The following is a 19,900-nucleotide window of genomic DNA, read 5'->3' as shown; positions in this document are numbered from 1 at the left end:
CAGGACATAGTCCCTTTGGGAGCTCCATTGTGGAGGGCGACTCGGACGTGTTCTGTGGCATAGCCCCGTGGAGTATGGCCGTGGAGCGCCACTGCAGGATTCTCTGACCACTGAGAGTAGCCCTTTGCCTCGCCATGGTAGACTCCGCTGCGCAGGAGTTCCATGGCGTCTGGCTGTGCGGTACCTCTGCGGGCGGTCACCATGGAACACCCATAGTGGGTGACAGCACGTTATTGGGTCCCTCCGTGGAGCTCCTCCGTGCAGCACCACTGTGAAGCAAGTACCTAAGAGTCATTTGAGGGCCTCCATACCGCACTCCCACAGCTTAGCTCCAAGGAGTGCCAGCGCGCAGCGCCCCGGGGCCCCCTCGGAGCCTACTGGAGAAATGGTGTCTGCGCCGCCCCAGCTCCAGGTGTAATTTCTTTTCTCCCCTCCTCTTCCTCTTCCGACAGACGTGGATGAGTGTCAGGACAACAACGGTGGCTGCCAGCAGATCTGTGTCAATACCATGGGAAGCTATGAGTGCCAGTGTCACAGTGGCTTTTTCCTCAGCGACAACCAGCACACGTGCATCCACCGCTCCAACGGTGAGTACAGCCCCTGCGACCTGCCTCAGCTCCCGCGCCCCCGGCAGCCCTCTGCGCGTGTGCGTTCCCTGGCCCTGGGGGTCAAGAAGAAGAGTCTGAGGATAGATCTGAGTGACTGGCTTTACGTGGAAATCCTTCTAGCTCCTTCCTTCTGCTTGCTGTCGGTGTTTCTTCTGTCTGTTTGTGGAGACGAGGCAGGGCCACAGGTGGCAGGAAGAAGCCATCTTCCTTGCAGGCGAGGAGCTAGCTATGGCCAGGAAGAGTAGGACCCTGTTCCCCACGGACCCCTTCTTCAGAGGGGCTTGAGGCCCACCCAGGCTGTGTAGCGCCTGCTTAGTATCCATAAGCCACACCAGTGACCTAAGACTAACCGGTGTGTGTTCCCTGGGCCACCAGCCAAGGACAGGACGGTCCTTGTGCCTGGGAGCCTGCTGCCCCCTGGAGGCCAGGTGGGATGGCATGCCTACCTAGAGAGGAAGATTTGGGACCAGCGGGAGCCAGGTGGCCTGGGGCAGACCCAGACTGGGACAGAGCTTGTCCAGCAGCCAAAATCAGCAGGTGAAGGTACTTGAAGGACTCGGTGTAAGGACATTGATGGTCAGACCCTTAAGTTGGGGCCGAGGACAGGAGGGTTATGAGGCGGGGCAGAGCTGGCAAGAAGCCAGCACACATGTGTTTGGAGGAATGAGGCCCAGGCAGAGGGAGACACAGGGTCATCAGGTGCTAAGATGATAGGCAACTCCAGAATCCCAGGGCAGGGCTTGTGCTGCGACACAGTGGTCTGGGGCAGCAGAATCTTGAGGATCCAGGAGCCAGCTGGTTGTCCTAAGTACTCAAGGCAAGAGATAGGAGGAAGGACCCCTCCCCCACCACTGACCTTTGACAAAGGCATGTGTCAAGGGTTTGAGACCTGGAAGAGGCCTCTCTCTAGAATGTGACCCAATAGACAACCCAAGGAGTGACTCACACTGAAAGCGGGCAAAGTAGGCATAGGCTGGGCGCAGGTCAGCAGGGCCAAGGTGTGGACCCCACTCCTCTGTCTCTCAGTCAGCTCCCTGAATGTTCTGAATCCTGGCTTCCTCATCCACAAAACAGGGACCCTGGCACTGAGCCAACAGGGTCCAGCACTAGAAGGAGACCCTGCTATGAACTGGTGTTCATAGGGTCTACGAGCAGTTGTGAGGTGGGCCTGTGAGGCCCCCACACGTAGTTTCTGTTAGAAAATAAAAGCAGCAACGTTTGAAAAGTCCAGAGCTTTGGGCAGTCAGGAAGAAGTGTTCTTAATGGGTTCTTAGAATCTCATTTTTATTTTATTCTGGAAGTTTCCTCATAGGGAAGTCCAGCTTGCTGACCTGACCCCTGGCATCACAGTGACTCCAGAAGGACATGAAGCCAAACCTATGACCCTTAGGTACTTGCTTCACTTACAGGGTCCAGGCTCCAGTGGGCACCACACACAAGTAGCCGCTGGCAGAAGTGACTCATTTGCTACATTTAAGCCTCCTAGCTGTGGGGTCAGTGAACAGAGCTCCCCAAGATGAAGGCAGATGACATAAATAAGGACCTGAGCCCAACACGGAGTTATAAGAATAGGTTCAGGACGCTGCAGAGAGTGTGTATGGAGAGGGAGTCCTGCCTGGGTGGAGACAGACCTTCTCAGAACAGCTGCTTGGAGTCCTGCAGTCAGGCCTCAGGGGCCTCTTTTCTAGCCTGGTCACCCATGCGGACCCTTCACAGTGCCCTTGCCCCAGGTAAGCTATCGTGACGTGAGGCTATCACAAGGAAGGAAAGTTGGCAGGATTCAGGAGGGCAGTTGTGGTTGGGGTGAGGACCCAGGTTTGGCCTGTGAGCATTCGTGGGCTGACAGCATCAGAAATGGGCAACAGATTGGAGGAGGAATGAGCTGCTGTTGTGGGCCCGAGCATGCGCACTCACAACAGCCTCACAGCTGCCTGCTCGGTGGAGGCCACAGCTGTCAGGTTAGGAAAGTGGAGCAGAGAGAAAGAGGTAGATAGAGGAGAGGAAGAATGGGTGTACCAGGGCCTCTAGCCACTGTAAATGAACTCCAGACGCCACGTACCACTCTGTGCATCTGGCTTTATGTGGGTACTGGGGTATCAAACCTGGGTCCTTAGGCTTTGCAGGCATGTGCCTTAACCACTGAGCCATCTCTCCAGCCCTAAATCTCGTGACTTTTAAACCTGAGCAACAAATCCAATCTGCAAAGCAATGAGGAACCTCTTAGACCCATCGCGTAGGACAAGCTGCAGGCAGTGTCGTCAGAGTCCAAAGAAGCAGAGTGACTGTGCGGGACACGAACCAACTGCTGGCTTGACTGAGGAAGGCAGGGACCTGGGTGCCTTGGCAGGGTGACTATCTCTCGGAGCCACAATCCGAGGGGTGGCCATTGGCCGTTATCCGTGTCAGCATAAGTAATGGCTGTCACAGCTCAAAACCCTGACTGAGCTCTTTGGCACACAGACAACCTCTGATTCAGTGGTTCCTCCGAGAGCAGCCGGATTCAGGGCCCTTTGGTAAATTAGATTCTTCATGCTACCTGACCCCTTCTAATGCATGTCCGGATCTCTGGAGCCCTCCCCCACCCAACAAGGGGAAAGAACTCAGACTGGTTTTGATTAGATGGAGCCAGATACTTGTGAGGGGTCAGCCAAGGTCAGTCCAAGCTCCTGGCTGAGAAACAAGGCCGTGGAGTTCACTAAGCCCTTCTAAGTAGCCCTGCTTCCCAGGCCCAGGCCCAAGGCAAGAGCCCCATAGATCCAGCCCAAGCCGTATAGGGAGGGTTATGTTCTCGCCCCTCACACATGAAGCTGTCCCTCAGGGACGTCCTGGGAGCCTCACTAGACACCTGCCCCAGCTGGCCTCAGAGGTGGCAGAAGGCACCAGGGTGAAAGGAAACATCATCTTGTCCCCACAATTTTAGGCAGCCACACAAGCTCACAAGGGCTACATGTGGCCAAACTTGGCCCTAGGGGTCCTTTTGTTTTCTTTGAGATGGCTTCTTCCCCTATTACCCAGGCTGATCTCAAGCTCATAGGCTTTAGCGAAGGTTCCGCTTCACCTGCCCAAGCAGCTGGAGCTGGAGCTGTGCCCTATCCACAGCTGGATCCCAAGGCCCTTTAGCATGATGGAGAGCAACACCCTTGTTTTCCATGGCTATGATCGGGGCACAGGGACACTGTTCAATGCAGCTCTGAGTCCCAGTGTGAGCTTAGGCCTTTGGAAAGGACAGAGCAAGGAAGGAGGTGTGGAGTGCAGGTGTGAGCAGGGACGGGCTGTGCTGACGGCATGGCAGGTGGGAACTGGCAGGCATGGGTGGTGTGGTGTGTGAATATGGAGGCAATGCAGTCTGTGTAGGGCACAGTGGGCAGTGCAGATTCAAGGACTCAGACTCTGTGGGCTCCACCTAGACAAAGGGGGCTACACAGAGAGGCCCGCTATGCTCTGTTTATATTCATAGAGGTTTGCGCCTAACCAAGAAACAGGACACCCTGCATTGCAGGCACATCAACTCCTGTTCCCCAGCAAGGGCATCAGGAGTCAACCTGAGAGCATTTCACACTGGACTAAGGTTCAGAGTTTGTGTAAGCACATGTGTAATAGGTATAGAAGACCCCATTGTCTTTGCTCCATGACACTCCTAGTGAAACTCAGGGCCACTTGTCCACGAAGCTGAGGTCAGCTTCGAAAAAGACATTGGCACAGGCCAGAGAGATAGCTTAGGGGTTGAAGGTGCTTGCTGTCAATGCCTGATGGCCTGGGTTTAACTCCCCAGTTCCCACATGAAGCCAGATGCAAAGGGGCACATGCATCTGAAGTTTGCAGTGGCAGGAAGCCCTGGTGTGTCCTCTCTCTCTCTCTCTCATAAATAAAAATATTTAAAAGAACCAGGCGTGGTGGCGCACGCCTTTAATCCCAGCACTCGGGAGGCAGAGGTAGGAGGATCACCGAGAGTTCAAGGCCACCCTGAGACTGCAGAGTGAATTTCAGGTCAGCCTGAGCCAGAGTGAGACCCTACCTTGAAAAAAAAAAAAAATTAAAAGACAGACGGACGCTGGCACCTCAGACGTGGAGGGAGTCAATGACTAGAAAAGCCTGGTTCTAGAGCACATCGCTATGATGAGGACGTGAGCACGGGGTGCTGAGCACGGGACCTGCACGCTGACCCCCAACTGCTGAGCACTCTTTCCCCCTCCCCCATCCCTCACTGCATCCTTGCACTCTCCCAGTTTCCAGACTAAGAAACTGAGCCACTGAAAGGTCAGGGAACTTGCAAGAGGTAACCAGTAGCATCAAGAAGCGGGTGCTCTGTCCAGGGCTTCTGACGACCCAGTGGTACAGAAGGCAGACAGTGCAGAAGGCTCTGGAGGTCCACAGGACTCGGGAGGAGCCTGGGGTACGCAGACACTCCTCTCCTGGCACCCCCTGCAGGTCCAGGGGACCAGCGTGCCTCTTGGAACACCCAATTTTCCCAAACCATTTTGTGATGGAAATTTTCTGAACTGTCACACACATTTCCCTTCTCTCTTCCCTACAATTTGCAGTTTTTGTTATGAACTCAATAGCAGAGGAACCACTGCTGTTAGAGACAGAAAGCGTCCATTCCTGTTTGCCCCGGGGCTGGATGTCTCCAGAACTCTGGCAGCAAGCGAGCCCTTCCTCTGATACTGCCCTGGGTAGCCGTGCTTTGTGCCTGTCCTGTGGTGGGTCTGGCTGTGAAGCTCAACAGCCGTGATCCGCACAGACATCCAGGTCAGAGACGGGAGGGGCTCGGGGCTGCTGCGCAGGCTCCGTGAACAGCGGCTTCCGATCGTAGCGGTGCTCTGAAGGCGTGTGGGGCTTGTGAGGAGATGGCCTCTGATAAAATTATGCTTGGCTGTTGTACTTATGAGGCCTCGCAGGAAGTATTTTGAGATCTGTTTATTTTATATGGAAGTAAAATACCTCAACTATAACTGGAGACAAAATAATAGGGATTTTAAAAACGTTTTACTTTGAAGTAATTATGGAGTCACAAGAAACTACAAAAATATTAAATATTAAACAGAGGCTCAACTTTCCCCCACAGGCAACATCTTATATTACTAGAGTATAATAGCAAACTAGGAAACTGGCATAGGCACATGTGATTCTGTGCCATTTTATTAGATGCAGAGTCACATAACCACCACCACAGTCAAAAGTGATCATTTTGAGAGTAACTGAGAGCTAGAGAGATGGCTTAGCAGTTAAGGCACTTGCCTGCAAAGTCAAAGAACCCAGATTCAATTCCCCAGGACCCATATAAGCCAGATGCACAAAGTGGCACATGCATCTGGCATTCATTTATGGCCCTGGTACACCCATTCTCTCCCCACTTCCTCTCTCAAATAAATAAATAAAAATAAATATTTTTTAAAAAGATTTTTTCCCCAAAAATAAAAGGGGGCTGGAGAGATGGCGTAGCCATTAAGGCATTTGTCTGCAAAGCCAAAGGACCCAGGTTCAACTCCCCAGGACCCATGTAAGCCAGATGCACAAAGGGGCATATGCATCTGGAGTTCATTTGCAATGGCTAGAGGCCCTGAGCATCCATTCTTTATCTGCCTCTCTGTCTCTCTCTCACGTGCTCTCTCCCTACCTCTCAAATAAATGAATAAAAATAAAAAATATTTTTAAAAAGAACTGGGCATGATGGCACATGCCTTTAATCCAAGCACTCAGGAGGCAGAGGCAGGAGGATCACCGTGAGTTTAAGACCATCCTGAAAATACATAGTGAATTCCAGGTTAGCCTGGGCTAGAGCAAGATCCTACCTTGAAAAAACAAAGAAAGAAAGAAAGAAAGAAAGAAAGAAAGAAAGAAAGAAAGAAAGAAAGAAAGAAAGAAAGAAAGAAAGAAAGAGGGAGGGAGGGAGGGAGGGAGGGAAGGAAGGAAGGAAGGAAGGAAAGAAAGAAAGAAAGGGAAAGAAAGAAGGAATAACCAAGGGTCTGGGGAGATGGTTCAGCAGGTGAGGGCACTTGTTGTACGAGCTTGAGGGCTTGGTCCGTCCTGAGTTTGATTCCCCAGCACCCACGTAAATAGCTGGGAGTGGTCACCCACTGTCACCCTAGTGACCCCAGTCCTAGGGGAGACAAGAGAATCTCCAGGCCTCACTGATCAGCTGGTCTGACCAAAAACAGCAGGTCCGAGTTCATTGAGAGCCTCTGTCTGAAGAAAACACATGGGTGAGAAATAGGGAAGGGCATCCGACTTCTCCTCTGGCCTCCACATGCAGTGCATGGAGTACCACACACACACATACGCACACACACAGAGAAGAAGAAAAACTAAGTACTCTGCCAGGTACTGACATACCAGGAGGAAGACCAAGGAGGACTCTGTCATTTAATGTTCAACCCAAAACACTCCTAAAAGCAAAAGGAGACACGATTAGTCATTGTGCCAGGACAGCAGGTATTAACTAGGTCACCCTATATCTACCTTCATTTAATCCCTTGACCCCTGAGTTGGTACTAAGATTACCAGCGTTAATCCTGTGGGACCTATGAGGTAGGTGCAGGCCGCTCCCTTGCCACCTATGTGAGTCAGAAGCTCACAAATGCAAACACTGTGCCCAGGGTTCATGTCCCCTTGGAGTAGTGACAGGACTGGAATCCAGGTGGTCTGGGTTCAAATCATAAGCACTCTCCATGGCTCCCCTCAGTGTTTAAGGACAAGGACTCACCCCCATGGTGTCCTCCTTCTCTTCTCGGGCAATGGGAACTGAGATCTAAAAAGAACAATTTCCAGGCCGGGCATGGTGGTGCACGCCTTTAATCCCAGCACTTGGGAGGCAGAGGTAGGAGGATCGCCGTGAGTTCAAGGCCACCCTGAGACTACATAGTGAATTCCAGGTCAGCCTGAGCTACAGTGAGACCCTACCTCAAAAAAATAAAAAAATAAATAAATAATACAACAATTTCCTTTCCCAACATTCTGCCAATCTAGATTGAGGCCATGAAGCCCGTATGAGTGTGGGCCTAGTTGCTTGGCACAGGCCTGAGGAGGAGCCAGCAGGCTAATTAAGTCGGGTGCTGCACTCAGCCTGGGGATTGGGCCCTGTGAGGAATGGCAAGGAGTAGAGAAGCCTAGAAAACAGTTCAATTCCCCAGGACCCACATAAGCCAGACGCACAAGGTGGCATGTGTGTCTGCAGTTCATTTGTGGTGGCTGGATACACTGGCATGTCCATTCTCTATGTATCTGCCCCCCCCTTTCTCTCTCTCAAATAAACAAAAATATTTCTAAAAAAAAAAAAAGGTGACAAGAGAATGACTGAGAAAGTAACAGGAAGATGTCTGAGGGTGAGATGGCAGGAGGTCTGAGGAGAAAATGACAGGAGAGTGGCTGTGACAGGGAGATGACCAAGGAGAAACTAACAAGGGGTAGGTGGAGAGAAAGCTAGAAAACAGGCGATCAGTCTGTGGGCAGAGGGCCAGCATGACCTGGGGTTGGGGTACCACAGAGTTATCAAGGATTAAAGAGAAATTGAGTAAATAGCGTAGGTTTGGGGTAGGAAGGAGAGAAAAGGGGCCCGCAGAGTCATCGGCCTAGACTTGGTTGAAAGTCAGGGACTGAAGGCCTTCGAGAACACCTTCAAAAAGCCTCTGAAGATAGAGCCTCAGACACCCTGGGAAGAGGTGTTCTACAAGGCTCCCTGTCATTTCCCTGGGAGACCTAGGGTCCTTAGACACCCCATCCTCCAGTGCCATCTGACAGGGCCTGGCAGAGTAGGTTCCAGTGCCCACCCTAATGCCTGTGCACTGCTGTGCACCGTGAGGCCTTGCTGAGGACACAGCTCATGCCCGGCCCTGGGCCTAGTCCTTTGCTTACATGGCTGTTTTTGACTCGTTTCCTACCTAGCTCACCTAGACTGCGGGCCTGCCGCTTGCCCCTTGACCTCTCCCCCCACCCAGCGCCTCTTTGCCCTCTCCACTCTCTTAGTGATCTGGGTCCACTAGCTCCTTCCTTACGCCAGGCTGGCCTCTCACCGTGGCCAGTGGTCCTTTGACACCTGCAGGCTTTGCTGCCGTTGGGCAGGGTGACTACGGGGACCTGAAGCCACACCCGAGGCAAAACTAAGAGGGACAGGAGATGGCGCTTAGCAAGAATTTGGACTTGGCTGAAAGGGACACTTTCAGTGTGACAGAATGACCTAGGTGTGACTCCCCAGTACCCACGTAACCAGATGCACAAGGTGTCGCATGTGTCTGGATTTTGTTTGCAGTGGATCACCCATTCATTCATTCTCTATCTGTCTGTCTGTCTATTTATTTGTCTATCTCTCTCTCTCTCAAAAATAAAGAATATATTTTGGACTGGGAAAATGGCTTAGCAGTTAAGGCGTTTGTCTGTGAAGCCTAAGGACCAAGGTTCGATTCCCCAGGACCCACGTAAGCCAGATGCACAAGGGGGCACAAGTGTCTGGAGTTCGTTTTCATTGGCTAGGGGCCCTGGTGTGCCCATTCTCTCTTTCTCTCTCTCAAATAAATAAATAAAAATACATTTAAAAAATAAAATATTAAAAAAGAGAAAGAAACCCTTAAGAATTGGAGGTTAACAATGGTACCAACTTGACTGTATTCACTGAGAAATCACGAGAAATGGGTGTATGAGCCCATTTTAACATGATCACCTCTTACCTCGGGTTGAATGGGGATTTGAAGCAAGAAACTGGGCAGTCTACCAGTCCCAAAGGTACCGTATGAGTGCAGAGCCAGGTGACTTGGTGGAAGGTGGCAAGGGGCGTGGCTGAAAAGAAGGAGACAGGCCGGCTGAGGGAGAGTGGATAGGATGGTGGGCCACGGGAAGGTAACAAGAGGTAGTTGGAATAGAAGGTGTTGAGGGATAGCTTGCGGGGAGGAAACAAGATGTCTGACAGGAAGGTAACAGGAAGGCGGATAAAGGAGAGATGCCAGGAAAGTGGCTGAGGAGAAGGTGGCAGGGGGTGGCTGAGAGGAAAATGACAAGAGGTGGGTGGAAAGAGATTAAGGGGACATGATTGAGGAAAATGAAGAACGAGGTGATAGGATGTCTGATGGCAATGTGGCATGAAGGTGACTGAAAGAAAGGTGGTAGGAGGGCGGGGGAGATGGCGTAGTGGTGAAGGTGCTCGCCTGCAAAGCCGAAAGACCTGGGTTCTGTTCCCCAGGACCCACGTAAGCCAGACGCACAAGGTGGCGCATGCGTCTGTAGTTCGTTTGTGATGGCTGGATGCATTGGCATGCCCAGACTCTCTGTATCTGCCCCGTCTCTGCCTCTCTCTCTCTCTCAAATAAACAAAAACATTTCTAAAAACGAAAAAAAAAAAAGGAAGGTGAGAGGACAATAACTGAGAACGTGACAGGAAGATGTGTGAGGGTGAGGCGGCAGGACGTCTGAGGAGAAAGCGACATGTCTGAGGGAAAGATGAGAGGCCGTCACAGGGAAATAGCAGGAGAGCGGCGGAAGGGAGGTTGACAAGAGAATAACTGACGGGAAAGCAGCAAGAAAATGGCTGTGGAAGCGACAGGAAGATGTCTGATGGGAACCGGAAAGGATTCTGAGGAGAAAAGGGATGGGAATGTGGTGGAGAGAACTGTGACAGGATGCCCGAGAGGAAGAAGACAGGAGAGGAGCTGAGACGTGACAAAAAGACGGCTGAGAAAGAGGTGACTGGACGGAAGTCACCTGAGGGAAGGTGACCGATGGGGAAGTGACAGGGTGACTGGGGGACGAGGCAGGGCTGGCAGACCTGTGGGAGAGCCCTGTCCACCGCAGGTTTACCCTTCAGACCTCCCTGTTACTCATCACAGAGGTGCAGAATATCTCAGTGGCGGCTACAAACAAGGCACAGCCTTGTTCTCTCCATAGCACGGAGGCCGGGTGGGGGTGGGGGGGGCAGTGGAACCTGAGTGATCAATCAGTCTCTACCTTTTTTCTTTTTTAATATGGTGGTAAGGATTGAACCACAGCCTTGTGCATGTGTGCTGAAAAATGCCAAATCTAACTCAGAATCTGACTTGGTGTATGATTAAAGCTCGTGTGTGACATACCCTCCCTCTCCTGAATAGCTGCCTCAAGCCTGGCTCCTCTGGGGCCTGAGTCCATCTGAGTTATGAAGAAAGAGGGCTGGAGAGATAGCTCAGTGGTTAAGGCACTTGCTTGTGAAGCCTAAGGACCTAGGTGTGATTCGCCAGTACCCACATAAGCCAGATGCACAAGGTGACGCATGTGTCTGGATTTTGTTTGCAGTGGCTCACCCATTCATTCATTCTCTATCTGTCTGTCTGTCTGTCTATCTATTTATTTGTCTGTCTCTCTCTCTCTCAAAAATAAAGAATATATTTTGGGCTGGGAAAATGGCTTAGCACTTAAGGTGTTTGTCTGTGAAGCCTAAGGACCAAGGTTCGATTCCCCAGGACCCACGTAAGCCAGATGCACAAGGGGGCACATATGTCTGGAGTTCGTTTTCATTGGCTAGGGGCCCTGGTGTGCCCATTCTCTCTTTCTCTCTCTCAAATAAATAAATAAAAGTACATTTAAAAAATAAAATATTAAAAAAAGAGAAAGAAACCCTTAAGAATTGGAGGTTAACAATGGTACCAACTTGACTGTATTCACTGAGTACCAAACTAGTTAATAAAAAAAGAAAGAATTGGGCTGGAGAGATGGCTTAGCGGTTAAGCGCTTGCCTGCGAAGCCTAAGGACCCCGGTTCGAGGCTCGGTTCCCCAGGTCCCACGTTAGCCAGATGCACAAGGGGGCGCACGCGTCTGGAGTTCGTTTGCAGAGGCTGGAAGCCCTGGCGCGCCCATTCTCTCTCTCTCCCTCTACCTGCCTTTCTCTCTGTGTCTGTTGCTCTCAAATAAAAATAAATAAATAATTTAAAAAAAAAAAAAAAGAAAGAATTGGGACTTCATTGATGGATCCTGTGGAGTTTGGGGTCTCCCTGTATGAGTTCTCGGTTGGGGGCAGCAGGACTGTGTCAACTCTTGGGCACTCTGGAGGCCTTATGGCTAAGCTCCTCCATTCTCCCTCCATGCATAGCGCTCATAGGCCCCACCTTTGTGTGAGGGCACATCCTTCAAGAACCCAGGGGCTGCAGGAGAGGCAGATCCAAAGCAGATACCTACCAAGTAGTGCATGGCGGCTCCAGCAGATGTCACTGGGACCGCAGGAACCAGCAAAGAGCCTAGTCATACACTTGCTCATTCAGCCTGCCAGCAGCGAAGATTACATGTTGCCTTAGTCCCTTCCTAACGTTATAATAGAGTGCTCAAGATTGGATAAAGAATAGGAATTTACTTCCCCCTCTGTTCTGGAAGCCGTGAGGGTCCAGCACCAGCTGTGTCCGTATCTGCTGAGGACTTCTCTGCTTCCCAAATGGCACCGCTCGCTGTGGCCTCATGTCACGGAAAGCAGAAGGGCAGAAAGGCCTAGCTAGTGTCCCCACGACCCCTGAGGCAGAGACCTGATCGCTCAAGGCCTACTTCCATCCCTGGTTCAGCAGAGTTAGCATGGCGTTTGAAGGCAACACACACATCCTTCCTGCTTGCTGGGTTTGGGATTGAAAGTGCTTCCTTCTAGCCAGTGCGTGGGCTCCTGAGGGCATGGAGGCAAAGCCTGTGCACCCTGGTTGGCCATGGCAGAGGGTGCAGACGACCGAGCACACCCTGCCTCTTCAGCCCACAGTCGTGTCAGGAGCGCCAGGGCTCCTTGGCAGAGGACACTTGAGGGGTTTGGAGTACCTATTCTGAGGGGCTTGGATCAAAGTGTACCATAGCAGTCTCCAGGATCAGCTCCCAAACCCCGTCCTGGGCCATCCGGCTGCCTTCCTCCCGGCTGGGCCTTAATCTTCCTCCTGCCTTTGTATTCCATTCTGCCTCTCCTGCGTCCACTTGGCCGATAGGCTGCCCAGACATTGTTCTTCTCCACACCTGTCTCAGCCATAAGAGCCCTGGCCAGGCCCGGCAGCTTTCCAGTCAGGATCACCTTGAAGCTGCAGCCACCCTGTGACGTGTTTCAGACAAGCACTGCCATCCCTCTTGGGGAACAAAAACGTCTCTTCCCAAGCTGCACCATGAGGGACCACTTCAGGATCTGAGGCCAACTCTTTCCCTGTTCCACCCTACTTCCTACTTCCTACTCCCTCATAAGCCGCTCCAGCCACGCCATGGCTTAGCATTGTGTGAGGGCATCTGGCCTGGGGCTCCCGTGGACTCCAAGGATGAGATTCCTACGTCCTGGGAGCCTAACCAGGCCTGGTCTCCACTGTGGCTGTGCAGGGCCAGGGTCCTCCCCTCCCTGTTTGAGGGCTTCATCGTCAGCTGTAGGGTCTGGGCAGACCACGTGGAGTTACAAGCTCCCTGTGCCCTCTTGCCTACTGCAGACCAGGTGGGCGGAGGACAGGCATCCCTGGCACTTAGCGGGGAGATTTATGGTGCTCCTGGAGGAGGCCTGTCCTGGCCCTGGGCGGTCCGGAACGGCCCTCAAGGCGGGGACAATAAATCCAGCCCATTATTTTTTACGAGCCTCCCACCCCATAAACAACTCCTTTGGCTAGTAAGCCAGCTTCACCACTTCTGGCCTGGCCTCAAGCTGGCGCCAGGGGCACCCCAGGGCTGACTTCTTAATGCTAAGGGTGGAACTTTCCCTAAAGGTTCAGAACTTCAGGTGTCTGGGAGTGGATGGGTCGGGGTGGAGGAAGGCGAGCTGAGTTCAGAGGGCTCTGGGACCACAGGCAGCCAGCCAAGATGTGGCCCCTTCTCAGTTTTAAGTCCTAGGGCCTTGGTTTCTCACCTGTAAAGCAGGGCGTATATCAGAACCTCCTCATAGAGCCCATCATGAGGATGAGGATGAGACGTATGCACCAGCCGTGCCACCCGCCCCCGTGAGTGCCCAGCCCTGGGCTCCGCAGCTTTCAGACACACCGCGTGTGGCTTCACACATCATTCCAAGCACGACTGGACCCGGCACGGTGCCTAGACATCATTGTAAGGCGCTGGATCGGGTGTAATCTGTGATAGTAAGTGCTGGTATCCCGTTTTGGGGTAAGAAAACAAAGCTGAGATGCCGAGTTCTGTCTCAAGAGAATATATAGCAGAGGCAGGCTGCGAACTCAGGTGGGATGGTGTCCTAAGACCCTAGACCCTGGAACGACAAGTGGGTGGGGGGATAGGAGCAGAGGGTGCTAGGCAGCCCAGGCCTCCTGAGATACGGAAACCCTGGGCCTGCCCTCTGTCTGAGCTACAAGTGCCAGCCTCTGGCTGAGTTCACGTAGTCACCGCCACCCAGCACTCCCTGACCCATCAAGCAAGGCCATCGTTCCGCTAGGCCCTCTGTCATGTCTTTCCCCAGGTGGCCTTCCCCTGGCCCCCCGCGGGGCTCTGGCTCAGATCTCCACCGCCTCTCGTAGGGCTGCTCGTCATGAACCCCTGCACACGCCTGTCACTGGGTTTCCGTGTCCACTCACACGGCTCCCTTCGGCTAGGACATCCTATCCACCCAGAACCCACTGCCCACTCGAGAACCTCGTTCTCGGCACTTTGTCCACACTCTTGATTCCCCAGGAGGAGCCAAAGGGCCCCGGCCTTGTCGTGCGCTTCTGTGGCACTCGCTACCCTGTCCACCTCCGCACCCTGCCCGTGTCCCTGCTCCAGCCCTTCCTCACTCTCACAAGGATCCGCACCCTTGGCGTCCAGCACGGGACCCAGTAGAGTATGAAGGTCAGAGGAAGAGGAGGGGTGTGCCACACTAAGGCACACGAGAGCCCGAAGGGCCTCTCCTGGGCCCCAAACTGTCCTAGTTGCCTATTCTAGGAGAAGGTAGCAGCAGCCTGTCTACAGTCCCTGGCACACTGGCTGCAGAACTGGAACTTGTCCAAGGCCTCTGAGGTCCTGGTGGAGCCCACAGCCATATTGGAGCACAGGCCTAGTGGGTGCAAAGCCACACAGAGCCAGGCCCGTGGGGCAGCAGCCACTGGGCAGGAGCCTGCTTGGATGTGTGGAACCCATACGGTCATCTGCACCATTTGAGGTCTGATCTCTGTGAGCGTCTGTGGTCCTTGCAAGAGAAGCTGGGTGTGACTGCCAGGTACAAAGCCCTCGGCCCACCTTGTGGCAGGATGTCTGCCTGGCCATCCTGTAGAGACGCTTCCCAGGGCTGCAGCCAGGACCAGCCAGGTAGACATTTAATTCCCAGCCTGGTGGCCAGTGGATCATTTCCGTTTAGCGACCCCCACACACACACTTTCTCGTCATTCTTGGTTCACAGCCCAGCTCCTCCTCCTCGGCCTCAGCCTCGGCCTCTTGTAGCCCTCCCACCCTATGGACCATTAATAGCCACTTCTGCAGCCCAGCCTTGGCCCTGGGACCAGGTTCCTGGATGCAGCACTCCCGCCTCTGAGAAGCAAGCTCGTTTGCTTCCCGCCCCACACCAGCACATGCCCATGCCCATGCCCAGAAGGCCGCCTGCACTGGGGGCCTGCTCCTGACCCTGGTGAGAATGCCTTGCCTCTCAAGCCTGGCCGATCTGCCCACCTCCGGTGCTGCCCCTTCCTGGCTGCCCATGGTTGTCGTGCCTCTGCTTTGTCCCTCCTTCACTCCGAAGCCAAGTGCGCCTCCACATCCACATCAGCCCTGCCCTGCCCTGCTGGACGCCCCTGCCTTGATTGCCTTCCACAGCCCAGCCCAGTCCCGCGGCCCCTTTCCTCCAGCCGCCTCCCTCCTGCTGAGCATGCTGTCACCACCCATCGCCCTTTTATTTTTAATAGTCATTCCTTCGGCCAGGCAGGGGAAGCGCAGGAGGAGCGCCCATCTTTGTCCATGGCCCAGCCAGGCCTTCTCTGAAGCCGCCAGGGCCTCCTCAGAGGCTTCAACTTGATTGCGGTGACACCTAGTGACCAGCCTGGGAAAGCTCAGGAGGCGAGGAAGAGGAGGGAGCAGTAGCCCCACAGGAGAAGCCCTGGGCTGGAAGCAGGGAAGAAGAGGCAGGGCAGGTTTGGGGGGGCAGGGAGCCATATGACCCTTAGTAAGCAGCAGCTGCGTCTGGAGGAGAGCTGCCTGAGGGGCTGCCACAGAGCCCAGCGCTCCACCTAAGCCACAGCGCCCCTCTTACAGAAGACGGTTTCACACCTTCCCACTTTACAGGCAGGCGACCGTGCACTGTAGAGACAGCCACGGTGGGGCATAAAATCACACCGCCCACCTCGGCTGCCAGCCCCCCTTGGGTAGCTGTGCATACCTTTGCCCGTGTGTACAGCATAGCTCTGTCTCCACAAATGTCAAAGGAAGTGCCACTCCCCTTTCTGCGAAGCAGCACTCCAGGGATCCCCGTGACAGGCCAGGCAGTGGCTCCCCTTGGGAACACTGGGTCAGCCCCGTCCTTCTCCAGGAGCCAAGCACAGTCTCGTCCTGGCAGGCAGTGAGCACACCTCGGAGGACCCTGGTGGGGGCAACTGAGCCCTGCAGGAGACGTGGTGGTACAGTGCAGGTGTGGACTCGGACCCCTCAAGAAGCCCCCAGAATGTGGCAGGTGCTGTGATGGAAGAGGCGATGGGAAATCAAGGGGCCTAGACCTCCTTCCTAATTCAGCCTCCGTGTGGGGTGGGGGTGAGGGTGGAAACGGGAGAGCACCTACAGGAGGTGGCACCAAACAGTACCCCAAATAACTAGTCAGAAGTGACCGTTCTAAGAAGAAGGGAGGAGGCATGGCCCTCACAGAGGAAACCACATTCTGAAAACACCAGGAGGACGGGGAGGGAGGGAGCACGCCATTCCTGTTACCCAGGAGGACGGGGAGGGAGGGAGCACGCCATTCCTGTTACCCAGGCTCGGGTGAGGGGGGAGGCATGCTGGGGTCGAAGGACCTGAGGACCTTGAGGGTCCTTCGGAGAGCTTGCAGCCTAAGCCTGTTAGTACTGGATGGAGGCATGGGTTTTGCAGTGGGGAGACACGGTCAGATCAATGCTCTAGAAAGTTCCCTCTCCAACTAGGTAAGGAGAAGCCTTCTTATAGCTATCCTGTGTCCTCTTCTGGTGACCATGTACAAATGACTTCGTCCCTTGTGATACCCCTGTACCAAGAGCAAGGCCACTGCCCTTGCGGGTGATGCTGTGAATCCCCGTCCCTGTGCCACAGCTGGGATGCTAGAAAAGGCTTGCACCCTGCCCGCTTGCAGCCTTCGGTGGTTCTGAGGCCCCTGGTTGGAGTGAAGAGGCTGGCATTAGACACTACCCTAGAGGGATGGTTTAGAAATGTAGAAGAGGCCCAGCACAGTGGCACACACCTTTAATCCCAGCACTTGGGAGGCAGAGGTAAGAGGTTCACTGTGAGTTCGAGGCCAGCCTGGGACTACAGAGTGAGGGTCAGGTCAGCCTAGGTTAGAGCGAGACCCTACCTCGGAAACAAAAGAGAGTATGGAGAGATGGCTCAATGGTTAAGGCTCTTGCCTACAGAGCCTAAAATCCAGGGTCCAGTTCCGCAGTACTCATATAAAGCCAGGTGCACAAAGGTGCATGCACATGGAATTCTTTGGAATGGCTGGAGGCCCTAGTGTATCCATTCTTTCCATCTGTCTCTTTTCTGTCTCTCGGTGTGTGTGTGTGTGTGTGTGTGTGTGTGTGTGTGTCTGTTTGCAAATAAATAAATAAAAATGTTCTTGCACACGCCTTTAATCCCAGCACTTGGGAGGCAGAGGTAGGAGGATCTCCGTAAATTCGAGGCCACCCTGAGACTACATAGTGAATTCCAAGTCAGCCTGAGATAGAGTGAGACCCTACCTCGAAAAACCAAAAAATAAAAAAGAAAATGTTTTGAAAAAAGAAATGTAGAAAAGACCCTGGGCACCAAGTAGCTGGGTCACTGCAGCCTCCGAAGCAGAGTGTTGACACATCTTTACTGTTCAGAAATGCCCATCGCCTGCCCACGCCCTCTGGGAGGGTAGACTCTCAGTCAAGTACAGCCCACCCTGCCCCCACCATGCCCCTTGGGCAAGTACTGAGACTTTCTGTCCCACTCTGTTCACTTACAAAGTGGGCATTGGTCCTTGTAACCGTCTTCCCCCAAGCCCAGTCTCTGCAGGTGTCCCCTCCCTAGCTCACTGGCCTCCTTCAAAGGCCCTGAGAGCTCACTTGGCTCAGACGGCTGGAGGACTCTGGGCTGTGGAAGGCAGAGTCTCCTTCTGCCTCATAAGGCTCTGGCCTCTCCTGGCTCTGGCATTTTCTATCAAGGAGGTGGAGGAGAGGCAATTTGTTCCTTCCAAATCCTAGTGGGGGTGGGGGGGCGGAGTGAGGCCATTGTTCTCCTGTGTTGGAGGGACAGGAACTCAGAAAGTGATGCGATTGATGATGTTGCCATAGCAACGGCCCTGGGAAGACACACAATTCCTGCTTTGTGGCCTGAGCAGGGGCTCCAGACCTGTGTGGAGAGGGCTTGACCTGCGCTCTGCCATGGCAGGCAGAGCACATTTGCTCCTCTGTGTCCACCTGGGCCATCTCCATGACTAACGGCTGGCCTCGGGAAGATAAGCCCTGGAAGACAGTGCCACAGGACCCGTCAAGGGACCAAGGAAGGAAAAGGACAGAGGTGCTGGTCCCCAGTATGACCCGGCACGTCTTCCTGGCACTGACCCACCTCCATGCGTGGTTTGTGAAGTGGGCGTGGCCACACTCCATCTGTACTTGTAGTGAGGGCTCAGCAAACCAAGCGCTGTCAGAGGCTGGATCCACTCCTCCTCACATCTTCTAGAAAACCGAGGGAGGAAGCTGTCAAAAGGTGTCCCAACCCACAGCCTCCACCTTGTTCTGGGCCTACAGCTGCAAGACCCATCACAGTCCACTTTACACGGGTGAAACCAAGGTTCAGAGGTGAAGTAAGCTGAGCTGGGAATGTGACCCAGTAAGAGGGCTTTCCTAGCAGAGCCCTGGGCTCAGGCTCAGCTGTGCATGGACCGGGTGTGGCAATGCACACCTGTAATCCCAGCACTTGGGAGGTAGAGGGAGGAGGATCAGAAGTTCAGAGTCATCCTCAGCCTACCTAGTGAGCTTGAGGACAGCCTGGGCTACATGAGGATCTGTCTCAAAATATTGAATGCGTGGATGGAGGGAGGGAGGGAGAAAGGGAGGGATGGATGGATGGACGGATGGACGGACAGATGATAAGCCACCCCCAGTCACATAGCATATTGCAGTCTGCTTGTAAACCTGGCAATGGATGTGGCAGCTAAGACCGACCTGTCTTCTCATTGCACCCGCCCTGGCCCAGCGCCAAGGAGACATTCAGCTTGAGTTTTCAGAGGATAATTGGATTTGGATGAGTCGGATCGAATTAGCTTTGACCTGGCTGGCAGCCTGGCCTGGCGGGTACTGGGCTCTGAAGACCTGGACTTCTAGAAAGAAGTTCTCTCAGCTCCCCTCAAGGAGGGAGACGAGCAGGTGTTCTCTGAGCTGAGCACTTAATCTACACTGCAGAAGGCGTGCTGGGGCTCTGTGGTGTGGCCTCCAAGATCAGACGTGATCTACAGGGGGCCAGATGAGCAGGGCCCAGCAGTCCTGGGGTCACAGAGGCCATGCTGCCCAAGCTGGCCCTTCACTTGTAGGGTACATGGGCTGGCTGAGGGGAACCATCTGGGTGCAGCCAGAGCTGTGGTGGGTGGGGAGATGGCTCACGGGATTTGGGATGGGGGCCACAGGATGGGAGAGCAGCGTATCATCTGGTGGTCAGGCTATACTTGGAGGACAGAAGTGGCTGGTCCCAGGTGCCGCACGTTTCCTAGAGCTCACCTGTTCACCTTCAAACTTTCTTTTAGCCCCAGGGCCCAGGTAGTACCATGCCAATAATCCGACCCACGGGAGGGGATCTGCCCGCTCACAGCCCTCAGCTCCTGGGCCCCATAGCGCTCTCAGGAGACGCTCTTCCCTGAGGGGCCCCAGGTGGTTCCGGCGTAGAGCTAGCCTGCACCTGCCCCCGTGCCCCCACCTCCTCATCTGTGACATGAGGGCGAGTGGGCCACACTCAGACCCTCTCATCCGAAGATCAGGTCAGGTCCCGGCTGCTATTGCCTGGTGACTGCAGGACTTCGCAGCGCTGTGTCCATGGAGCACAAAGCCAGAAGTGCCCTGCGAGTGTTTGCGAAGTCCTCCCCTTGCCTGAAATAATGGGGAGTGGGCTTGGTCTGCTGTTCAGCAGGGTAGCTTTAATTCCTCTCCTTCTTCCCACTTTTTCACTCTTCTCCCTTTTTCCCCTATTAAAATATTTTAAACTAATTGTTAACTCACAAATGAGTGGTCTCCATTAT

General features: G+C 53.8%; 1 protein-coding gene across 3 annotated transcripts in view; it reads left to right on the top strand.

Moving 5' to 3' along the window:
- The window catches only part of Scube1 (signal peptide, CUB domain and EGF like domain containing 1), a 142,271-nt gene that overhangs the window by 57,934 nt on the left and 64,437 nt on the right, over positions 1-19,900 (top strand). For all 3 annotated transcript variants that reach the window (XM_045153424.1, XM_045153423.1, XM_045153425.1), the window contains one exon: positions 453-587. In XM_045153424.1, the coding sequence (XP_045009359.1) occupies positions 453-587 (135 nt within the window). The remainder of the gene's footprint in view (positions 1-452; positions 588-19,900) is intronic.

Source organism: Jaculus jaculus, chromosome 6 (assembly GCF_020740685.1).
Source record: "Jaculus jaculus isolate mJacJac1 chromosome 6, mJacJac1.mat.Y.cur, whole genome shotgun sequence".
Classification (NCBI taxonomy): domain Eukaryota; kingdom Metazoa; phylum Chordata; class Mammalia; order Rodentia; family Dipodidae; genus Jaculus; species Jaculus jaculus.
The sequence above is the reverse complement of the archived record's forward strand: the minus strand, read 5'-3'. Positions and strand labels throughout refer to the sequence as shown.